This window comes from Danio rerio, chromosome 6 (assembly GCF_052040795.2).
Source record: "Danio rerio strain M-AB ecotype USA chromosome 6, GRCz13ab, whole genome shotgun sequence".
NCBI lineage: Eukaryota > Metazoa > Chordata > Actinopteri > Cypriniformes > Danionidae > Danio > Danio rerio.
This window is the reverse complement of record NC_141026.1, coordinates 59,795,001-59,818,930: the sequence shown is the minus strand read 5'-3', so window position 1 is coordinate 59,818,930 and position 23,930 is coordinate 59,795,001. Positions and strand designations below refer to the sequence as shown.

The 23,930-nt window shown below is 39.8% G+C and overlaps 1 protein-coding gene and 1 long non-coding RNA gene across 7 annotated transcripts in view; both read right to left on the bottom strand.

Moving 5' to 3' along the window:
* Nucleotides 1–23,930, bottom strand: part of snta1 (syntrophin, alpha 1) — a 55,419-nt gene that overhangs the window by 21,009 nt on the left and 10,480 nt on the right. For all 6 annotated transcript variants that reach the window (XR_015494331.1, XR_015494332.1, XR_015494333.1 and 3 more), the window contains exon 2: nt 22,998–23,183. Coding sequence is in view for 1 of the 6 variants with exons in the window: in XM_087258197.1 (XP_087114323.1) it covers nt 22,998–23,183 (186 nt within the window). In the remaining 5 variants the exon portion in view is untranslated. The remainder of the gene's footprint in view (nt 1–22,997; nt 23,184–23,930) is intronic.
* Nucleotides 8,642–18,648, bottom strand: LOC147836543 (uncharacterized). The gene is made up of 4 exons (XR_015494395.1): nt 17,235–18,648; nt 12,466–14,328; nt 11,027–12,356; nt 8,642–9,860 (listed from the first exon to the last, which is right to left on the bottom strand). It is a non-coding gene; the product is annotated as an uncharacterized LOC147836543 (long non-coding RNA).

Below are 23,930 nucleotides of genomic sequence, written 5' to 3'. Positions count from 1 at the left end.
GGGAGGAAACCGGGGAACCAGGAGGAAACCCACATGAGCATGGAGAGCATGGGGAGAGCGTGTAAACTCCACACAGAAACGTCAGCTGGCTTGGTAAGGACTAGAACCAGTGACGTTCTTGCTTTGAGGCAACAGTGCTAACCATTGGGCCACCGTGCCACGCATCTAGGAAAGGAGGAGGAGCAGGGGTGGAAGGGGGGATTTTTTAAAATGAAGATGGCTGTTATTTGGAACTTGGGGTATTTATAGTGGCTTAGGAATCGTCTGATTGGTCAATCATTAACTGGATAATGCGGGACCAGCAAGCATTCATAAGCATGTGATCCTCTCCAAATTAGTTTATAAACTTCACTTAAACTAAAAGGAGATTTCATGTGATTTTGTAAACTAGTAGTGTTTTGAAATTAATGAACGCATATTAATCCTGATAACCGTGAAATCGTGATTATTCCACAGATTATAATCACACAGCCAAAATCTATAATTGCTGCATCCCTATTCAGGAGGACAAATAAACAAAAATAAAACATGAAATATCACAAAATCTGCTAATTTACAGAGACTTTTAGAGTGCAGTAACCTCTTTGTTTCTATTGTGAAAATTTACGAGAAGCATGGACGTTCATGAACGTTGACTCTGCAGTCTGAAATCCTCAAGATCTCCACCAAGCCTCTCGAGTAACGTCATAAAAAAGAGCAACGTCTGCTCTTTAACGTTTTTCTTTCTCCTAAAAATGCGCATCGGATGGCAATTTTAATTCCACAAAGGCCATTTATATCAGGTCCTGAAGGGCTTTTGTGCTGGTAAAGTCCCTCCGTCTATAAATAGCTCCAGAATCCTCTAATCTAACCCTCTGACCACAGTCTTTTGTTGATGTGATTAATGTTTGGTTGGAGATTCGAGACCACTGAAGAGAGTGTGTGTGTGTGTGTGTGTGTGTGTGTGTGTGTGTGTGTGTGTGTGTATGTGTGTGTGTGTGTGTGTGTGTGTGTGTGTGTGTGTGTGTGTGTGTGTGTGTGTGTGTGTGTGTGTGTGTGTGTGTGAGTGTGTGTGTGTGTGTGTGAGGCTGAAGATGATGGTTGTAGTATTATATCAGTGTGTTTTGGTTCAGGCGCTAACTATCTCAGCTTATGTTTTACGCAGCAGATGCCCTTCCAGCAGCAGCCCATTATTGGAAAACACCTATACACACTCATTCACATGCACACACTCATATACTATGGCCAATTTAGTTCATCAATTCCCCTATAGAGCATGAGTTTGGACGGTGGGGGAAAAAGGGGCACCCGGAGGAAACTCACGCCAACACAGGGAGAACATGCAAACTCCACACAGAAATGCCAGCTGACCCAGCCGGGACTCGAACCAGCCAGTGCTAACCACTGAGCCACCATGCCACCCCCAGTAAAGAAAAAATATTAAATTTAATTTATTAAATTAACATATTAAATCAATTGCTTTTGTTATACGTTATTACAAAAATTGTGACATATGTACAATTCCACTGGAAAGAGTAAAAACTAAGTGTCAAAAGAAAAGAAAAGAATAAAAGAAATAATAATAATACACATTTTAAAAGTCAAAGTTTTGCAAAAAAAAAAAAAAAAAACAAAGAAGAAAGAAAATGTAAAATTGTGTGATGTTGTATGATAAAAAAAACCCAAAAGTGTTTAAAAAAAATACTGAATGCCAAGGGTAAAAGTTTTATTAACTCAAAATTGTGTTGAGTCGAAAGAAAATAAAAATATGTGACACAAATTCAAAATTCATTCATGCATGTGTATGCTCTGGCGCAACCTGCACATGGACGCATAGCGCTCGCCGTGCCAGTCACCGACTTGCACCTCACAAAAAAATGTAACTACACGTCGCAACAAAGTGTAGCGCAAGCTCTGTGATTGGTCAGCTTAGTATCGCTGATGAGTGTGGGCGGGATCGAGAGCCACACGAACCCATTGGAGCAAGTGTTTTATTGACGAGTCCCGTGAAGGAGCTCCTGATAAAAAGCTTTGTTTTGTGTTTACTTTATGCAGATGTTTTACGCAGCGGATGCCCTCCCAGCCAAAACCCAGAACTGAGAAACACCCATACACACTCACATTAACACGCACCAGGGTATAACCATATCATTACATGGGACCATTACATATGGTATTACAGCCATATCACCCTGCAGCTCAAGACCGGTTACTCACTGAAGCTAAGCAGGGCTGAGCCTGGTTAGTACCCAGATGGGAGACCACTAGGGAACACTAGGTTGCTGTTGGAAGTGGTGTTAGTGAGGCCAGCAGGGGGCGCTCAACCTGTGGTCTATGTGAGTCCTAATGCCCCAGTTAAAGTGAAGGGGACACTACACTGTCAGTGGGCGCCGTCTTTCGGATGAGACGTTAAACCGAGGTCCTGACTCTCTGTGGTCATTAAAAATCCCATAGCACTTCTCGTGAAAGAGCAGGGGTGTAACCCCGGTGTCCTGGCCAAAGTCCCTCTATCGGCCCATACGATCATGGCCTCCCAATTATCCCCTTCCACCGAATTGGCTCTATCACTGACTCTCCACTCCACCAATAGCTGGTGTGTAGGGAGCACACTGGTGCCGTTGTCCTGTGGCTGCCGTCGCATCATCCAAGTGGATGCTGCACACTGGTGGTGGTCTGAAGAGACCCCCCTCATGATTGTGAAGCGCTTTGGGTGTATGGCCATACACAATAAATGCGCTATATAAATCCACATTACATTACATTACATATAACCAGAATATGTAAAGACCTCAAGTTCTAATCAGTATCAAATTTTTAACTTAATAAACAGCAGCAGTTAAATAAATCAATAAAGCACAAGCATGCAACAGAACTCGGATAAGCTCGGAAGAAACAAAGCTTCCGAGAATAAATTACATGGTTGTTTTCAGCGACAGGCTTCAGCCGCTGTTCAGACTCGTCTTTCTCCAAGCAGGAGTACGCAAACTTGCATTTTAACATTTGCCGTCTGTTTCGCTCTATGGTTTCACTACATGTGGAGAGCGTCACATCACATCTTTGTGTCACATCAATTTAGTTCCTCAATTCCCCTACACTCTCAGAAATAAAGGTACGTGATCTGTCACTGTGGTGGTACCTTAGCGAAAGGTACAAGTTTGTACTTAAAAGGTCCATATTAGTTCAAGGGTACATATTAGTACCTAAAAAGTACAAAAGTGTTCCTCTTAAAATTTGTAGGTGCTAATATGTACTTTTAAGATACCAGTATGAACACTTCGGGCCTTATCATACACCCGGCACAAGGCGTGGCGCAGTAGTCTTTTGGTAGTTTTAGCTTGGCGCAAGAGTGGTTTTGAGGCGTTGCACTACGCTGTTTAAATAGCAAATGCATTAGCGCTCATATGTGCGCTCATAGGCGTTCTGCTCTAAAAAGGAAGGCGTTCTGAGACGGACCGCTGGCGCGTTGCTGTTTTGAGAAACTATAATAGATTTTTCATTAGACCAAAACAAACCCGGTCTAAACTCCGGCGCAGAGTTGTGCCTCGCTTACACACTGCTTAATACACACAAGAGAGCAATAGGCAAATATCTTTACATATGAAAAAATGTAAATATTAAGGATATATATAGGATATAATAAGAATAGATATAGAATATAAATATAAAGGATTAAAATATTACAAAACATATTATTTTCTAGCCTACATAAATATGAAAAAACACTGCTTTTATGTCTTCTTCATCTCGGGAGGCTTTTTCAGTTCATTCATAACAATTTGCTTTTGTATAATGTTATTATTATTAGCAGTATTATTTATTATATCCATATTTATATTTGTTTTATTAAAAACAAGCTTAGATTTGTCCACCTGTCAGGTTTTAGACCATATGGGGCACAGCATGTGTTTTAGGATATAACTCAGGTTTTTGAGCACACTTCGTTATTATTGTTCATTTATTTGTTTGCTGGAAATTAGAACTGAATTGAGAAATAGTTTTGAAAGGAATATTTGCGCTTAACAAACAAAATTAATTATTTATAGACTAATTGATGTCTGTGCGTAAAGGTTTCCCTATCCAAGAGCGAAAGTGAAAGTGATCCATTATCTCTCATTCTCACGCAGTAGATGCTCTGTTTAACAGTTTTCTGTTAAAAACCTGTGAACTGTTTGCTAGTGAAATGCTCAGTTTTTCCACTTAGACTTACTTTGCGTTCTGTAAATAGCGAATGCGCTTATGGCGTGACGCAGCTGGCTCTTAAAGGGAATGGGAGATGAGACTCTTATTGGTTTATTCTCAAAACACACCTATAACTCATTATGAAAATAAACTCAACCCTTTTAGACCATGCAGATTTTCCCATCCGTAAATTAGCAAAAACGCGTCCTGACACACCCTCAAAGCGTTTGCGCCCTGCGTTTTGCGCTCTGCGCATGGACCGTCAAAATAGAGCCCTTCTAGTACAAACATGTACCTTTCAAAAAGGTACCACCCCAGTGACAGCTCACGTACCTTTATTTCTGAGAGTGTATAGCGCATGTGTTTGGACTGTAGGGGAAACCGGAGCAACTGGAGGAAACCCACGCCAACACAGGGAAAACATGCAAACTCCACACAGAAACGCCAACTGACCCAGCCTGGACTCGAACCAGTGGTCTTCTTGCTGTGAGGCCACAGTGCTAACCACTGAGCCACCCCAACTCAAAATTCAGTAAAAACAGAAAGAAAAAGAAATACGTGTGAGATAAATCTGATGAAAAGTATTTCTTAATCTTGTTTTTCATCTCAGTTGCTCACAGTGTTTGATAACCCAGTAAATAACACACAGTTGAGCACATTCACAGACTCGCTGATGGTGTTTCTGGGAAAAGCAAAACAAGGTGTAAATCTGTCTGTGCTCTAAAATGTGAGCATTCCTTCCCATCGGGACACAAAGCGCTCATCTTTAGGAGACGGATGCAGATTTCTGGAGGTTTCCAGGTGCCGAGACAGAGAAACATGCGGTTGATTTTACTGCCTGACTGAACAAACACAGCGTCAAACACAACACTTCCCTGCAGCACAGGCTGGTTGCCGTGGGAGAGGCAGGAATCCGTCTGATTGGATACGCTGTGACTCCTGAAACTCGCTGTTCCCGGAATGTCGCCTACACAAAAATGTTCTTGAAAAAACACACCAAACCAAAGCAAACTACAGCAGCAAAGTTACGCAGTCACCAAAAAGTGATCAGGACACTGCTCTAAAAAAATACCTCAATGCATTTCAAAAAGGAAATCTGAAATTTAAGGGGGACCTATTATGCAAAATTAGGAATGTCCTGATCAGGGGTGCGCTTCCTAAACAATGTCTTGAACTATCATAGTACGATGCATCGTTTGAGAAAAGAACAATGTAGTAACGAGTGTTTCCCAAAACCCCTAGTTTCTCTATCGCAGATCCATCGCTTGAACAACGTTAGTTATAACGTAAAACGCCCATAATGATGCTCTACACGGGGTGGAGTAACTACTTATTTAGAATAAAAACGTAATTTTTTTGTGCAAATTATATTGTTTTACACGCACACACATTTTTTAAAAATCCCATATTAGTTTTAGTAAAAACATGCACTCGATTAATTCCAAATTAATTAAAAAATATATATATAAACTACACATATAGGGCCTAATTATGTTTCCTTTACAAATATTATTGAAAATATTCCATATAAAGTCACATAGCTATGATTATATATTATATAATCATGTAAATTGTTAATGGTTGCAGGCTTATTTTACAGTAGGCTATTTATTAGGAAATTAAAAAAATTTTACTTAATATCCTACATCATTATTATTATTATTATTATTATTATTAAGTAGGATATTGTTTATTATTATTTATTAATTTATTTATTTTTGAAAAGTCTATTTTTTCAATTTGACACAAGTAAACCACTTTAGAAATGTTCTAACCCAGTGGTTCTCAGACTTCTTTCATCGAGTACCACCCCAGAAATAAATTGTCCCTCCAACTACCACCATAAAGACTGGTATTGAAATCAAGTTGCGTAGTAGGCCCAGTAAAACAGCTACAGCTCTGACAGTTTAAAAATGTGGCAGGTTAGTGAAGTTTTTTTATAAACAAATTTTCGAGAGGATCACATGCTTATGATTGTTTACAGCTGTTCCAACTTCAGCTAATAACTGATTATCCTATCAGACGATCCTTAATGATCCTTGGTTATTAACTATAAATAACCAGACTTTTCTCATCTTAATATCTTCTTAATCCAAAATATTTTAGCTAAACTCTGAGTACACCTTCAGCATCCATATCTGACACTTAGCTACAACAAGCAAGAAGGGGAGTCATCGAGATCTACCTGAGCTCAAACTCCCCTCTCGCCTTGCAATGGGAGGGAGCCCAGGGCTCGGGGATCTTATAAGCTCAGGGCTCTCTCCCAGGAGAGCACGCCAAACTAGCTTTACTATCAATCATCAGCTAAGGGTGAACTCTTGAAACTACTATTAATAAGAAAATTATTATTATTTTCAGCCACTTTAAACTCTATAAATAGTTTGAACATTAACAGTAACTGTGTCTAAAAAAAATTAAAAATAAATAAAATGTCAACGTTTAAATTAAAACATGCTTTTAAAAGTTAATTAAAAAGGGTAGGCTACAGTTCTTAAAAAGTACAACAACAAAAAAACTCCTGAACTTTAATGTAAAGTGTTAACCTGTTCAACAAAACCTGGAAATGTTGATTGGACGTCATAAATATTGGCATGAAATATATGTTGCATGTACATATGACATATTGGATTCCTCTGCGCACCACTAGAAGGAAGCCTGCGTACCATTAGTGCTACACTTACCACAGTTTAAGAACCACTGCTCTAACCAACAGGCCCATGTCATACAGATACATTTCTCAATAAATAACCCACTATAGCCCCAACTTCAGACACGCCTTCAGTCAAGCGTTGATGCTGAAGCCCCGTGTGAATGGGGCGTCAGGAGCCAACTCAGGGCCGACCCGTGGCATAGGCAGTGGCGTAGCGCAAAATGCGGAGGCCCCCCTGCAGTGATCGCTGACGGGGCCCCCTGATGAAGGGGGGGGGGATACGTCACACGTCAATTTGCATATCACTGACGTCATCACGTTCTACCGTTTCTGTTTAACAGCCTATGGTTAATAAAGGGGCATTTATAATTGCACTACACTTTATATAAGCATGTTTATTTAACTAAATTTATTGCTGTTTGAATACAGTATGTCATTATAGATGTGTAACGTTAGTGAATGTGCAGCAATCTCTCATTTGAAATAAACTCAGACAAGTTCAGAAACTGTCACTAAAATATCTGTGATTGTGAACAAGAAAAGAATAAACGGTCCAAATAAATTGTTAAAATAAAGTAGAAGTAGATCGGTTAGACTGTACAAGGGAAATACCTTCACACTGCCTGTGCTAAATCATTTGTCGTCGGTACGCAGAGGCGTGATCTGCTCTCGGGCTGCAGGTGGGAGAGGCTGCTGTAGAGGACTGACTGGGCCGACTGTCAGTGCTGTGAGGCGGGAGAGGGGTCGGCGGCATCACACACAGCTCGTTGAGAAGAGTAGGGACGGTACAGTATGGACAAATGACAGTCTAAAAAAAATCTCCAATAACACACAAAAAAGTCGCTAGATTTGTCGCTAGGGGGTCTGAAAAGTCGCTAAATCTAGTGACAAAGTCGCTAAGTTGGCAACATTGGCGGCAAGCAATCAGAATGAAGTAGTCCACCGCTTGAGAGGTGTTCAGAGAACACAGACCTGTGAACTTTGGTTCCGACCACAGTTGTTCCCAACAGTTTATTGAAAATCGCGACGACGCGGGGCCCCCTAATCACGCGGGGCCCCCCTACGCCACTGGGCATAGGCAGTATAGGCAAATGCTAAAGCCGCCTTTCCATTGCACACGACATTTGGACACGACTCTCTGAATACGCCCCCACAGTATTTTCATTGTTGTCGTGCACCACGGGGGAGAAGCTGGTGTTCGAAATAAAGGAGGGCAAAAGCAAGAGCCTTTATTCTCTGTGCGTTTACATAGTTTAATGGATGAATGAATACTGGAAACTATTAAAGGGAATGTGGAGACAACATTAAAAATATATATTTTATTACTTTCTCACTAACATTAATGAACAGAAAAGTTTTTTTAATATAGACTTTTTATAATTTAAAAAATAACCAAATAAACTGCTATTTCTCATCTCGCGCGCACAGATCTGCTTGGACAACACTGGAATACATCATATCGAGTCGGCAGGTCGCATATGGTCAAGTCGCAGGAGTTCAAATATTTCAACGGATCCGCAGCTCAATTCGGATCCGAATTTTCCGCATACGGAGATGATCGGAACTCCACGCAGCTCCCGGACTGCTCTCCATTGGATATGAATGACTTCCGGTCTGTCGCTTGTCGTTTGTCGACAAGGGCACTGTACATCCAGGGGGGCGCCAGAAATAAGCGGGGTTAAGTTGGTTTTGTTTTCGATATTCCTGACACATTCAGTTATAGACGGCAATAACTCAAAAACCTCTTACCCTAAAAAGATCTAAAGTGTGTTTCCTACAAAAAGACAAAGATGGTTATGTTTTACAGTCCTTTTCTTTTCTTTTTTTTTTTTTCGCTCAACATTACGAGCACTGCTCCGTTTAAGCCCTCGCAATATGCGTTTAGCTGGGAGAGAACGCAATGAGTGGAGTTCTCAGTAAGGGACCGTCGGAAAACTGCTTCTTTTTTTCGTTTTTTTTTTTGCCCCGTTCAGCGCGAACATCTCCCAACAAAACGCATATTGCGAGTGCTTAAGTATGTGTGTGTGTGTGTGTGTGTGTTTGTTTATTATCGTTTGGTGCTGTCTATGGCCCCGTTTACACTAGTGTGTTTTAGTTTTAAAACTGCGTTTTAGATCAAAAACAATCCGCGTCCACAGCGTTTTACCTAGCGTCTCTGAACATATCTCTGTCCACACTACGCCACCAAAAACGAATATCACGTGACCATTCGCGCACTCAGGGCATGCGTGTTCTAGTATAAACAGAAAGCATGCGTCTCGCTCGGCATTTGGTTATTGTTAGGCAACAAACGCCGTTTGAACATTAAACACGATGGCAAAGAAAGCAAGAGAGGTATTTTTGTGGACAGACGACGAGGTCGAGTTGTTACTAAACGTAATGAATAACTGCACAATGGCGCCTAAAACAGACAATAGTGGACACAACGCTCCCATTTCTGTGCCAATGTTGTTGTTTACAGTACTGTCTTCCGTTAGCGTCAAAGCCATGTGTTATAGTCATGTGATAGGGGCTTGACGAATAAGGGAAGGATACGCAATGACACAAAAGCCCCAATCAGGAAGCTAATCTCAGCAGCCCCGCCTCCGTTTTCAGATGTCTCCGTTTTCCCTCATCCACACTAAGACGGAGCAGCAGCGATTAAGAATGAAAACGGCCTCTCCAGCGTTTTCAAAACGCTCCGTTTTCGGCGCTCGAGAACTCCGGCGTAGTGTGGACGGATGGTGTAACCGTAGCAAAACTCTGCATTGTAAAACGAAAACGCATTAGTGTAAACGGGGCCTATGTTTGTGTATGTGTGTGAATGAAAGACAGTGTGGTGCTGTGTGTCTGTGTGTTAATACAGCTTGTTTTAGCCTCACCCCAAAATATAACACTGTGTATGGAAAGCATCGTCAATGCACCGTGATGTCGAATTGAACCGAATCGATGGCATGATAATTGTAACTGAACTGAACCATGAGACCAGTATAGGTTCACACCTCTAGAAGCTATCATGCATATTAATGAAGTTCACAATAGAGCGCACTGATTGGCTGTCTGGAAAGTCTTTCTCATGAATTAATCAAGCGGCAACCTCCCGCTCTCTCTCAGGAAGCCAATACGGAAGTAACTAAAACTGCAATTCATCTGAAATTCCGCTAGTCCTGGCCGCTCCTGGCTCCAAAACAGAGCAAATTTCAATTGAGCCCACTGTTAGAATGGCCAACTTTACAGCAGAAAAAAAGGTGTTTACAGCCTGGTACAAAAAAAGATTTTGGTTAATACAGGTAATATTACCCTTCATGACAACTGTGAGGGGGTGAATTTTTTAATAACTCATCCGTTTCCTTTATATTAAGTTATATTAAGTTTGCATAATTAAGGGAGTGGCCACTTGAGTGACAGTTAGGTCTCGCTGGTCGATGTCACGTCACCTCAGCTGAATCCTGCAGATTAGCCACTGAACTCGGCATATTTATCGTATTTCTGTGTTGTTTTATGTGGCTTTACACAGTCAACTGCCTTTTGGACTTGTTTCCTACAATTATTAGATGGCATGGCATGCTGAGTGCACTTAATTGTGCTCACAAACCATTCACGTGGCCTCCGTTTCCCATGTGAGTAAAGTTATATACTTATCTACCATCTCTATACATGTATTTGTTTTATTTAAGATCATTTATCGTTTATATTTATATTTAGAGCTGTAATGCACTCCAGAATCTGTCAGATTGATTAGCTGTGGGCTCTAGAACAGTCGTCTGAAGCGTTGTCATACAGTGTTATGTTGGATTTTATCAATAGTCTTACATTAACTAACACAGACTATATCTGAAGTGTTTGTAAGTAATTCGCGTTTTCCTCCTGTTGAAAAACGTCATAAGAACAATGTTTAGTGGCTCAATGTATTACAGCAGTGTTTTTAAAAGTCTAAACACTTTATTGATATAGTGTACAACCAAGCACAAGTGGTCAGAATACAAACGAGTCACAAGTGATAAAGTATTAAGCGTTTATCCCAAAGTAAAGTGTGTCTGAACCAGGTCCAAGCTAAATGCTAGCAGGTGTCTGTAGCTCCGCTCACTCTCCGCCTCTTTGCCCTTGTTTGGTATCCCGCCGTGGGTGTGATGACGCGTGACCAAAATGGTGACGGTTGGCCGCGCCTACTTGTGGCTTCTTTTGCGCTCTTCAGAAACCTATGGGTGACGTCACGGAAACTACGTCCATATATTTTACAGTCTATGGAATTAATGCTGAAAGCTCAAAGGCATCACGTTGTACTGGCCGGTACAGACATCCAGTCTACACGCTGGAATTCACGCAAGTATCTAACTACCGTTACGTAGCTTTTAAATTTCTTTTCAAACCAATTTTCACCTTTGAGCTAAATACATGTGTCCTAATAATGTTTATAGCAGCGTGGGACACACTGTCAACATCTCTAATAATGTGTTCTGGTGTTTCGTGACCGAGTCTGCGCGAACTGGAAGTTGCTGAGACTTTGCTACTGCTATTTAAAAGTATTTATTTGGCATTTAGAATATACATAAAGCAATAAATAAAACATGCTTTTTGTCATACTTCAAGTTTAGTCTCAACATCATCATGCGGTGAAAAGAGAGAAAAGATTTCCAGAATTAAGTTCATCATCCTTGAAATACAGTTTAAGTTCTGCTGCATGACTGGAAGCCATAAAAACAGCTGGAGGCGCTTATGATTTTAATTTAGTTGAGTGCAAATATTCAATTTGGCCACAAAAAGATCTTGACTGGAATGAAGCCAGTCTCAGGAGAGCAGCAGGGTGGGGTCTCTCTTCAGAATAGCACACTATTTTTACCCTATACTGTATACAGTTTGTGAATATTAGGCATGCATTGAATACTTGGATGATCTGCAAAGTGCATCTTGCATCTCATATTTCAATTTGCATCATATTTTATTTGCAAAAATTATATTAAATATGCAATCTTCTGTATTTGTGTGTATTATTGCATTAAGTGCTCTGCATCACATACTATTACAGTAAATATAGAATTCCACACTGTATATAAAGAGTTAATGACATTAAAATTTTATTTTATTTTTTGAACATTTAAAAAAATCAAATAAAATGAAGTGAATGTTTTATAACTCTCTGAAACCGATCCTTTTAGGTTTAGATCTAATTGTGGAGTTTTGTTCACTGTCACTTTAAATTCAAATGGGATTGTGCTCTTTTCAGAAGAGGGCGGAGCTACAAATGCCTGTGTGTCAGCATAGTGGCAGATTCAAAAACAACTACTTACACTTACCGGCCACTTTATTAGGTACACCTGTCCAACTGCTTGTTAAAGAAAATTTCTAATCAGCCAATCACATGGCAGCAACTCAATGCATTATGGCATGTAGACATGGTCAAGACGATCTGCTGCTGTTCAAACTAAGCATCAGAATGGACAAAAAAAGGGGATTTACTTTGTACGTGGCATGGTTGTTGATGCCAGATGGGTTGCTCTGAGTATTTCAGAAACTGCTGATCAACTGGGGTTTTCATGCACAACCATCTCTAGGGTTTACAGAGAATGGCCTGAAAAAGAGGAAATATCCAGTGAGCGGCAGTTCTGTGGGCGCAAATGCCTTGTTGATGCCAGAGGTCAGAGGAGAATGGCCAGACTGGTTCCAGCTGATAGAAAGGCAACAGTAACTCAAATAAGCACTCGTTACAACCGAGCTCTGCAGAAGAGCATCTCTGAACACACAACACGTCCAACCTTGAGGCGGATGGGCTACAGCAGCAGAAGACCACACCGGGTGCCGCTCCTGTCAGCTAACAACAGCAAACTGAGGCTACAATTCACACAGACTCACCAAAACTGGACAATAGAAGATTGGAGAAGCGTTGCTGCTCTGATGAGTCTCCATTTCTGCTGACACATTCAGATGCTCGGGTCAGAATTTGGCGTCAGCAACATGAAAGCATGGATCCATCCTGCCTTATTTCAATGGTTCAGGCTGGAGGTGGTGGTGTAATGGTGTGGGGGAGATTGTCTTGGCACACTTTGGGTCCATTAGTACCAAATGAGCAACAACACCACAGCCTACCTGAGTATTGCTGCTGACCATGTCCATCCCTTTATGAGCACAGTGTCTCCATATACTGATGGCTACTTCCAGCAGGATAACACACCATGTCATAAAGCGTGAATCATCTCAGACTGGTTTCTTGAACATGACAATGAGTTCACTGTACTCAAATGGCCTCCACAGTCACCAGAACTCAATCCAATAGAGCAGCTTTGGGATGTGGTGGAACGGTAGATTGGCATTATGGATGTGCAGCCGACAAATCTGCAGCAACTGTGTGATGCTATCATGTCAATATGGAGGAAAATCTCTGAGGAATATTTCCAGCACCTTGTTGAATCTCTGCCATGAAGGATTAAAGCAGATCTGAAGGCAAAAGGGGGTCCAACACAGTACTAGTCAGGTGTACCTAATAAAATGGCCGTCCTATGCTAATGATGGACAGATGGTCACTAGTGAGCTGGGCTTTCCTTCTCTGATGGGAAGGGAGAATGTCAATCAAAGTGTTTCTGCAGACTGAACTGTGATAATAAAAAAAATAGACTTAATTAATTTGTATCATTAAAAGCTGGTTATATTCACATACTGCTGCCACACAACTGTGTTTTAAAGCATTTTTTGCGTATTAAGCGCATTTTCTGATTATGCTTTGTAATTACCTTAATTGCTTTTACAAATGTAAGTAGAGTGAACATAAAACAATTAAGTTGTCCCTAAAAAACTCAATAATTGTGATTTTTTTAGCTCATTTTAAATAAGCTCAATTGTATATGCGATTAAGAAACATTTCTGATTATTATCAATGCTGAAAACCCTTGTGCTGCTTTATATTTTACTATAAAGCTTCTGAATTCTGAAAAAATAAAAATAAAAATCAGGATTTTTTGCATAAACACAACCTGTTTTGTGTTTTTAAAGATGTTGTTTATTTGAATTTGAGTCTTTACTGTCACTTTTGCCCAACTAATTGCATCCTTTCAGAATAGAAGTATTAACTTTAGAGGCCAACAATGAGGGTTTTGTCTTATCATGCAGCATTTTCTCTTCCATTGTGCAACACAGGACTGATTTGACATCGTAAACATGTCGTGTCCCGTCCTGTTTGGACACGCTGTTAACATCAGGAATCAGAAGGATTTGCTTTACTTTGGTCTGTAGATCAGGCTGATGTCGAGTTTACAGTTTGCCACAAGCACACTGATGTGGGGGTGTAGTGGACATTTTAAAAGTGGGGGGGGGGGGGGGGGAGCTGTATGAAATCCAAAGGTTTACATTCCTTATCACCTGTTTCTAAATGATCTGTCTCTAAAAGTGCGGGGGACGTATTAACAGACGTTTAACAGTGATTTTGCACAGACATAATGCAGTTAAAGGACAGAAATTCACAACTGACGTCTTTCTTTTGGTGAACAACGGATTTAATCATCAATGAATATGAAGGTCACAAAGATTCAAACGTCACAGGAGAAAATACACTACACTCAAATACAAAACACAACCTTTGGTGTTTTGAACTTGGTTTTCTTATACAGCGAATTGTCCTAATTAATGATAAAGATGACTTACTTGATATGTCACTATGATTAATTACTTAAATGTATCTTATCTTTTATTATTATTAATTTTTTTAAGCTATACTGTGTGTAAAATGGTTAATTAAACACACTTTGTCTATGCAGGGGCGCAAAAAGGGGGTATGCAGTATATGCAGCGAATAGGGGCGCCACACATGGGGGGCGCCATTGTGCCAAAACTATTTTGGAAATTATCCTTATTAAAAGTTTCAATTATGTTCAATGGCAGAAGGCAGGCCTGGCTAGATGTTGTGACTTCTATATAGACAACACCTTCGCTAATTTTAGTGACCTCTCCAAAAAATTTCAATTGGCACATTCCAATCCATTTCGTTATTTCCAGGTCCGACACTTTGTCCAAGCTCAGAGCTCAACTTTTCCTGATTTACCACCAGCCTCAATGCTGGATAAAATTCTACAATCTTCTACTGCTCTTAAAGGTCAAATTGCAGCATTATACATGATTATCATGTCTCCAAATGATGCTTTAATTGACCGAATTAGAGGAAAGTGGGCAAACGACATTGGAAATCCCTGATAATATATGGGAAGAGGCTCTGAGTAGAGTAAATGGATCCACTTCCTGCGCACGCCTCAATCTCATACAATTTAAAATTATTCATCGAGCCTACTACACAAAATGTAGACTCTCCAAAATATATCCTTCTATTGATGAGGTGTGTGATCGATGTAGAAGTGAAAAGGCAGACTTTTTCCATATGTTCTGGGCTTGTCAAAAGTTGAGTGACTATTGGACACAAATATTTAAAACATTAAATGACGCCTTTAATTTAGAGATAAAACCTAGTGTTGAGTTAGCTATCTTTGGGGTACCAGAACACAATATATTGTTGACAAACAAGGAAAAAAATGTATTCGCCTTCGCTACTTTGTTAGCAAGGAGAAGAATACTACTTGAGTGGAAATCAGCAGCTTCACCTAAAGCGTCAATGTGGATGTGTGATCTGATTTTATATTTGAAATTAGAGAAAATTAAGTATTTAATGAAGGGATCAGTCCAAAAATTTTATGAGACATGGCAACCTATGATTACATGTTTTGGGAAAAGGAAGAATCTCTCCTTTAACTGATTTATATAAATAAATCTGTGCAAACAGGTTTAACTGTGATCACCAATATGGTTTAGTTTGATATGTATGTAAAAGACCACTATAAATGTAACAGAATATTGATTTGTATTAACATGTACTGTAGGTAATTATTTATTTGAATTTTTTTTAAGTTTATTTATTTATTTTTTATTAATTTACTATTATTATTATTATATATATATATATATAATTTTTTTTTTATTTATTTAATTATTTACTATTATTAACAATATTTTCAATTTTGCTATACTTTTATTTATTCCTGTTGTAATTGTATTTTAATTTTATTTGTTTGCTAATTTATTTCGGCGGCAATGTTCGAAAATAGGGGGAAAGTTACAACTTTAAATGTACAAAATGTTTTGTTAAAGCTTGAGAAAATCATCACAAATAAATGTTTAAAAAAAAAAGTTTCAATTAATAAAAATAAATAAATGCATTTTGTTAAAATTTTTTATTTTGCATTTTGTACTATAATATTGTATTTTATTAATTTATTTTTAATATAAGTTGCGTTAGTTGGCGCACAAGTTTTAATTCAAAATCATTTAACACAATAACATGCAGTCACTCAGCCAAGTGTAAAGTGTTCATGTACAGTAGATGTAAATGTTTAGATTTTTTTTTTCTTTATTTATTATTATTTGTTACTGATTAATTAATTTGCCAAAAGAGAGATCAAAAATTATGTTCATGTAAGTACAGACCTCAAAAAATTTCAGATAACATAGAAAATAATATTTGGATTAGAAATTCCCCTTTACACATTTTATATACTTGATTATAATGATTCTTAACTCTTTAATAAAACAATTTAACTCTTGTTAAAACTGACACATGAACAAAGAGTCAGAATATTCCATTTTTTTGGAACTGAGATGTTCATTAATCCTTATATCAAGATCTATTTTTTCCCATATAGATGTTTTTATACATTTATTATGTATCATAATGATACATCGGGTCTTTTGGTAAAGTTTCTTGCTCAAAATTATTTCAATTTAGTTACAAAAAGTTTGCCCATAACATTTTGTCAGACCTCGCATACCCCTCAGTAATGTGTTGTTGTGCCACTGTGTCTATGTACTTGATGCTATGGTTATCTGCCGAGCTGAATTTAACTGAAGGAGTATATTAATTTATCATTATCTGTATTATTTATTTAGATTTAAGTATTATATACTATTATTTTGTTTTAAAACGGCGTTTAAGAATGAAAACGATTCGCGTCCACACTAGTGTTTCTGAACAGCTCTCCATCTACAACAAACCACTGAAAACGCACATCACATGAGCACACACACACACACACTGGCAAGCGCTGCAGCCTATCTACCCAGATGAGAGCTGTGCTCGTCGGACTGCTCATCAAGGATCTCCCGCTGGATCTAATCTCACTATATTTGTTTAACATGGTATTTAAATCATCTTGTTGTCTATATCTAACAAAATATTTACCGACTTTGTTCTTTTGAATCTATTACTTGTTCCCAGGTAATGTGTTTTGGCTGAGCGCGAAGATAAGATAATATTTAATGCAACCACATACATTCTGTATATTGACTAATTGTTTGCCTTTATTCCCTGTATTGTAGGGCTGTGCAATTAATCGAAAATCCAGTTTCGATTTCGATTACGGCTCATAACGATTATGAAAAACCATTAATCAAGATAAACAATTATTCCATCATATACCGCCTCCTTTCCAGTTCCACGTGAAAGTGACTGAAAGATGTGCTGTCATGTAACATGTAACATCATTCATATTTTTAAAAGTGCGAAAGAGCACGTACTGTTGTGTGGCTGCGCGCTGCGCTTAGCCTCAGACAGGTATTGTGTGTGTGTTTGTGTGTGTCTGTGTGCGTGCGGTCCGCGCTTTGCCTCAGACAGCATAGCACACGCAAATCTAACGCCATCTTAACGTGAGCGCTTTAATGGTCAAATACATGCGCGGTGTTTAGTGATTATTCATATTAATCCTCATTTGTGTAATAAACAAACAAGTTGAGAATCAAAGGACACGTGAAAGAGAAACCATATCAGAGCCGCACTATTCTTAAAGTGACAGCGTGCGATATCCCTGCTGCTGTTTTTATTATTAATCAAACAACAAAAGGACAAAATCCACTCGCTGCTCTTGACTGAAGGACTTTTTTTCCTACAGTAAAGATGCTTAAAACACAGTTTAAACAGATTTAATAGCTCATTTCTAATAACGGATTTCTTTTATCTTTGCTATGATGACAGCACAGTATATTTTATTAGATATTTTTTCAAGATACTAGTACACTGCAAAAAATTTTACACAGTGGATGCCCTTCCAGCCACAACCCATCACTGGGAAACCCATGCACACTCATTCACACACACACTCCTACACTACAGTCGATTTAGTTCATCAGTTCCCCTATAGCGCATGAGTTTGGACTGTGGGGAAAACCACCCGGAGGAAACCCACACCAACACGGGGAGAACATGCAAACTCCACACTGTAATGCCAACTGGCCCAGCCAGGACTCAAACCAGCGACTTTCTTGCTGTGAGGCCACAGTGCTTACCACTGAGCCACCTCTTAATTAGCTACAGCGTACTCGATGCAGTTCTCCAATCAGTCTATATATCACGCAGCACTACCTTTTGTGTGTCATTGACCAAATAAAGAGCTTCAGTTTTTGGCTCAAAGTGAGAGCGAGGGAGTTAATTCAGTGTAAGTGAAGGCCTGTCTGTCAGCACGCTAAAGATTAAAGTATTCAAGACCTTCAAACCCTATAAAACTTTCCCATTTTAGCTCATCATGCTGTTCCTGCAGAGGTCAGCAGCCTTTTGACATCAAGTGTTCATCTGGGAAGCCGTGAGACCTCAATAATGTTTGCTGCTGAAATAGAGGACGAGTGTATCAGTGAATGATAATTACAGCGATGCACATCTTTAAAAGGCTTGATGGAGTGCATAATGGAAGATGGGCTGTATAGTTTTTATGAGTATGTGTGTGTGTGCGTGAGAGAGAGTGTGTGTGCGTGAGAGAGACCCATAATGCCATTAATGCCATATCAGCGTTTTATCCTCTTTAAGAAGCTCTTAGAGGCAGTGATGCAGGAGCGGACGCTGTTTGCATGTAATGCTGCTCTCAGGTCTTTTAAGATCTCGATTACCAGTTTTGAATTTGTAATTATGATGAGATCAGTGTCTGTCCTGTCGTTTTATTTCTGACCATTATTTACTGCTAAAGGTGTTTTAGCACTGAAATAATAGCGAGAGAGAGATGCACAAGGTTTTCAGAATATTCTTGATACGCTTTGTTTTATTGTTTTGTTTTTCTGCCAAGCGATTATTCACAATCAATCACATCTAAAGTGAAATGTCATATTTATTAATTATATTTGTGTATATTTTTGTGAATATAAATAATATTTACGCTACCTGACAAAACTCTTGTCGCCTATCCAAGTTTTAGGAACAACAAATAATAAGTTTGAATAATAAGTAAATGTATGAGTGTGTAAGGATGTTTCCCAGAGATGGGTTGCAGCTCAAATGGGCATCCGATGCTTAAAAAAACGTGCTGATAAGTTGCCGGTTCATTCCGCTGTGGCGACCCCAGATTAAAAAGGGACTAAGCCGATAAGAAAATGAAAGAATGGCAACGTGGCACAAAACGTGAAAATTAAAGTTGTGCTGGTCTGAAAATAGCAACAAATCGCGCCAAACACATCTTGCGTCTTATTGCACCAGGTGTATGATAGGGCCCTAAATCATTAAAACACTATAAAAAAACCTCAGCACATATTCTGACTCTGATTGGCTGTCTTCATTTTCCCAATATTCGTGTTTATTTTCAGCTCTGCGTTCACCTTTGGGCTCCAACCAATAGCAGAACAGAAACTACTGGGGAGGCGGAGCTAAAGATAGTAAGGCCTGATTTGATTAGTCAAACTTAGATAAACAACCAATGCATAAAAATAAAAGTAATTGATCACACACATCATCGACTATTATCTATTACGACTATTATCACGATAACGATACTTTGCGATATATTGTGCAGCGCTACTATTTATACTAGATTACTGCATAAGTATTCAACTTTGGATGCACCTTAAGTACAACATACTTTTCAAATAGTCACAAGGTAAATAAAGTTTAAGTAAATAAAGCTCTAAGTAAATGAAAACATTCTGCTGAGGTTTAAATCTACAAGTGCAGCATGTTTAAAGGGCGCCTATGGTGAAAAATCTACTTTTCAAGCTGTTTGGACAGACAAGTGTTTATATATAGTGTATAGACCGTCATATTGGGGTGATATAAACACACTCAGTCCTTTTTTTTCCAATTTAACAACATAAAAACGGAGGGCCAATTAGAGCTGTTTTCAGACCGAACGCAACTTAAGGGTAGGAGTGCGATCCCCCGCCCACCAATATTGATTGACAGGCACGTCTTTATATCCTCAGTTTATCGTTTCACGTCTACCACTTTCAGCGTGTGAGTCAAAGCGATATCACTAAAGGAACACCCTTGCTCTATTTTTAGATGTAAGGCTCATTGGGCTCAACACAAGATCAACATTCTCCACATTATCCATCTAATCGGAATTATTGTTTGTAACTTTAAGTAGGTTTGCAAACATGTGCACTTTTCATTACGCCTACCTTAAACTTTAGCTGTTTGCATTTCTCGCGAACACAGAAGCTCCCTGTGATCTAGGTGCAGCTGGAAAAGTGCAAGCGCGTTGCCTCATGTGCGCGTCTCTCCATTGGAAATAAAATAACAAACTTGCCTGCAGGTCGCAAACCAGAAGCGCGCCTCTGCGTGGTGCGGCGCCGTGCATTTCAGAGTTCTGGGCACGCGACAGCACTTTGGGTCGGCGGCTGGGCGCCGTTGTTTTTGCCCTGGTGCAGGCCTGTGTTTGGATTTCTGGAATGCATGGCCCTGCATAGCGCGACAATTCGGGACACTTCATGTTTCTGCCGCACCACTGAGAGTGTCTGGTGTGCCATGTTGCGGCTTCGAGCAGCACATCGGTGCCTCATTCATTCATTGATTTTCTTGTCGGCTTAGTCCCTTTATTAATCCGGGGTCGCCATAGCAGAATGAACCGCCAACTTATCCAGCAAGTTTTTACGCAGCGGATACTCTTCCAGCCGCAACCCATCTCTGGGAAACACCCACACACACATTCACACACACTCTCATACACTACGGACAATGTAGCCAACCCAATTCACCTGTACCACAAGTCTTTGGACTGTGGGGGAAACAGGAGCACCCGGAGGAAACCCACGCAAAGGCAGGGAGAACATGCAAACTCCACACAGAAACGCCAACTGAGCCAAGGTTCAAACCAGCGACCCAGCGACCTTCTTGCTGTGAGGCGAACGTGCTACCCACTGCGCCACTGCCTCGCCTCAGGTGCCTCAGTCAAAGTTTATTCAGTGTGCGTGCGAGCATAGGAGCTCTTGGCTCCGCCCCCTTACGTTGGGCGGGAAGCCAAAACTAATTTTCACGTGAAGCAACACGCCCCAAAAACAGCAAGCTGTGTACACGCCCACAACACAACACTTTTGAACATATCATAATAAAAAAAATCTGAACTGTGTGTTGAACTGAACCTAAACTGGCACACTCAGAACAACCTTAATACTTATATTAAATCATAAAAAGGGGAAAACTATGTGCCCTTTAAAACTATTGATTCTTTAGTGAACTGTTTGACTCAGAATCAAATAAACGAATCAAGTCGGGTTCGTATTTTTTGTTTGATCGCATCGATGTTCATATGGTACATCACCAAATATGTAGTTTCAGTTCTGGTAAAATGTGCAAGCGATTTCCCTCCACACACTAGCGGAGGCACGGGGGATCACGGGACTGATCATGACGCGAAGATGACGATCATTGACAGATGGAGATTTGGCTGAGGCTGAGTGTTAAAGTTCATTTTCACAACAACACCACAGTATAGCCAACCGTGAGCTGTGTTTGCTCCTGTCATTTTCAGGTTTTTGATCCAATAAACTACGCTGCAGCGCAGGATTCACTGGCTGTTTGCTACTGAAGGAGCACCAGAGACTATGGGACTTTGTCAGACTTTGACAGGGACTTTGTCAGTAACTTTTACAGTACATATGGACCAGTTTCTTCTTCCTCCGGATCATAACACGCAAGTGTCATTAAGATTTCCTGTTTTCCTGACGATCATTGACAGATGGAGATTCGGCTGAGGCTGAGTGTTAAAGTTCATTTTCACAACAACACCACAGTATAGCCAACCGTGAGCTGTGTTTGCTCCTGTCATTTTCAGGTTTTTGATACAATAAACTACGCTGCAGCGCAGGATTCGCTGGCTGTTTGCTACTGAAGGAGCACCAGAGACTATGGGACTTTGTCAGACTTTGACAGGAACTTTGTAACTTTTACAGTACATATGGACCAGTTTCTTCTTCCTCCGGATCATAACACGCAAGTGTCATTAAGATTTCCTCGTTTTATGTAGTTTGCAAAATATGTGTTTAATTGTGTGTTATAAGTTGTAATCAGGGCCGGAGCAAGCTGAACTAGCTCTTTAGGCGAACAGCAATCACTCCATCCTCAACCCGAAAGTGAAAAAGAAAGTGAGCCATTCACGGATAAAATTGAAGACCAGGAGTGAGTGGGTGGGTGTCGCAGATGAAATTGAGGACTGGGAGGTTCGCAGATGCCACCCTCACTATTCTGCCGCCCTAGGCGCCCCAACCCTCATTATAATCACCCTGTGGGCCTGTAATCACGTTCTATTATAGATCAGTGCTTGCACTGTATTTCTCAGGTTAAATCTGTAAGGAGCTGTTCACATATTGCGCCCAAAACCACGTGAAAAACATGACACATGCTTCTTCCTTCACTGATTTAAGTGCGTTTCTGAGCTGGAGATCCTCTGCTGTTTGTTTTTGCTACGTCCACCATCAGCCATTCCTACACGCGGCGTGGTCAAGTTTAAAATAGTTCAGCTTTTGCCACTGTGTGGATTAATACTGAATGTGTGTTGTTGTTATTACTTGGGGTTAGGGTTAAGAGTAAAGTATATGCTGGTGTTTAACGGCATTGCTTTATTGCATTCCTGCATTGGGCTCTCACATACACTCTGGCTGCTATTTCATAGCCATGGTGGGCTTTTCTCTTTGTCTGGTGCTGAACGCAGTCGACCAATCGCAACAGACTAGGTCATCGGACCAATCAGTGCAGATTAGCTTCGCGCTAAGGACGGGTTTGGGAACAAATGATTCACTGAACGATTCATATGGGAGTCGCTGGGATAATTAGGTAAAAATAAATGCAGATTATAAAACAATGAAAGTGACTTTGCACACATATCAGCCTGTTGTTGGAGACCCCTAAAACCAAAAAATGACCTTTTTAATGCAAAATAGGGGCTCTTTAAAATATATTTCAGACGCAGCTTCTCTTTAAAACCAGTCTTACCTTCCAGAATGACCTCCTTGCCGGTTTTCTTCAAGGCCTGAACAGCTTCATCGTGAGTTGCTTCTCTGAGATCGTTGCCGTTTACCGATAAAATAGCATCTCCAACGTAAAGAGCCTCCGTCTGATCCGCTGCCAGTCCTTTGAAGATCTTCGAGATCAGGATGGGCATCTTATTCTCCTTCCCACCTGTAAAACAGCACACAACATGCATTACTTACTAAGCGTGAGCAATAAATCGACATAAAATTAGCAAAAGCTGTGATTGTCTTGCACGTCATGTGAGGAAAGTCCAGTGATGTGATTAGTAAATCAGTTTTGTTCATTGCAAAACACAGACTCACTACGAATTACTGACACAAAACGCCTCTGTAAACTAATCTAGCACACACTCCCAAACACACAACGACTGTAAATCTTGACGACTGATGTGCTCTTTGGGTGATTTATGATCAGCACTGTATAATACCAATCAAAATTTCATCGCCTTCATCCTTGAGCCTTGGTGTGCTCCAACCACTACAGACCGACACACATATATCTTCTGCAGTAAATGATGTTTGAAGGGAAACGTCCAATGAGAATCAGCCAGCTGGTTTTTACATTAGAGCAGCACGATACTGGGGAAATATGCATTATTGTTCTAGAGTATTGCAATAAAACCTGCATTTCTTGCAACATAACATTTCCCAAGTGAAATTATATTTTATTTTATCTTATATTTATGCAATGATCATACTTTAAAAAAAGATATCTTACTGAATAAACTATATTATATTATATTATATTATATTATATTATATATATTATATCATATTATATTATTATATTTTAATCCCTTTTCTTAAGTAAAGTCGACTAATCGCTTTAAATCAATGGGTTTACTCACTTTTCTTAAGTAAAGTCGACTAATGGCTTTAAAAGCAATGGGTTTAC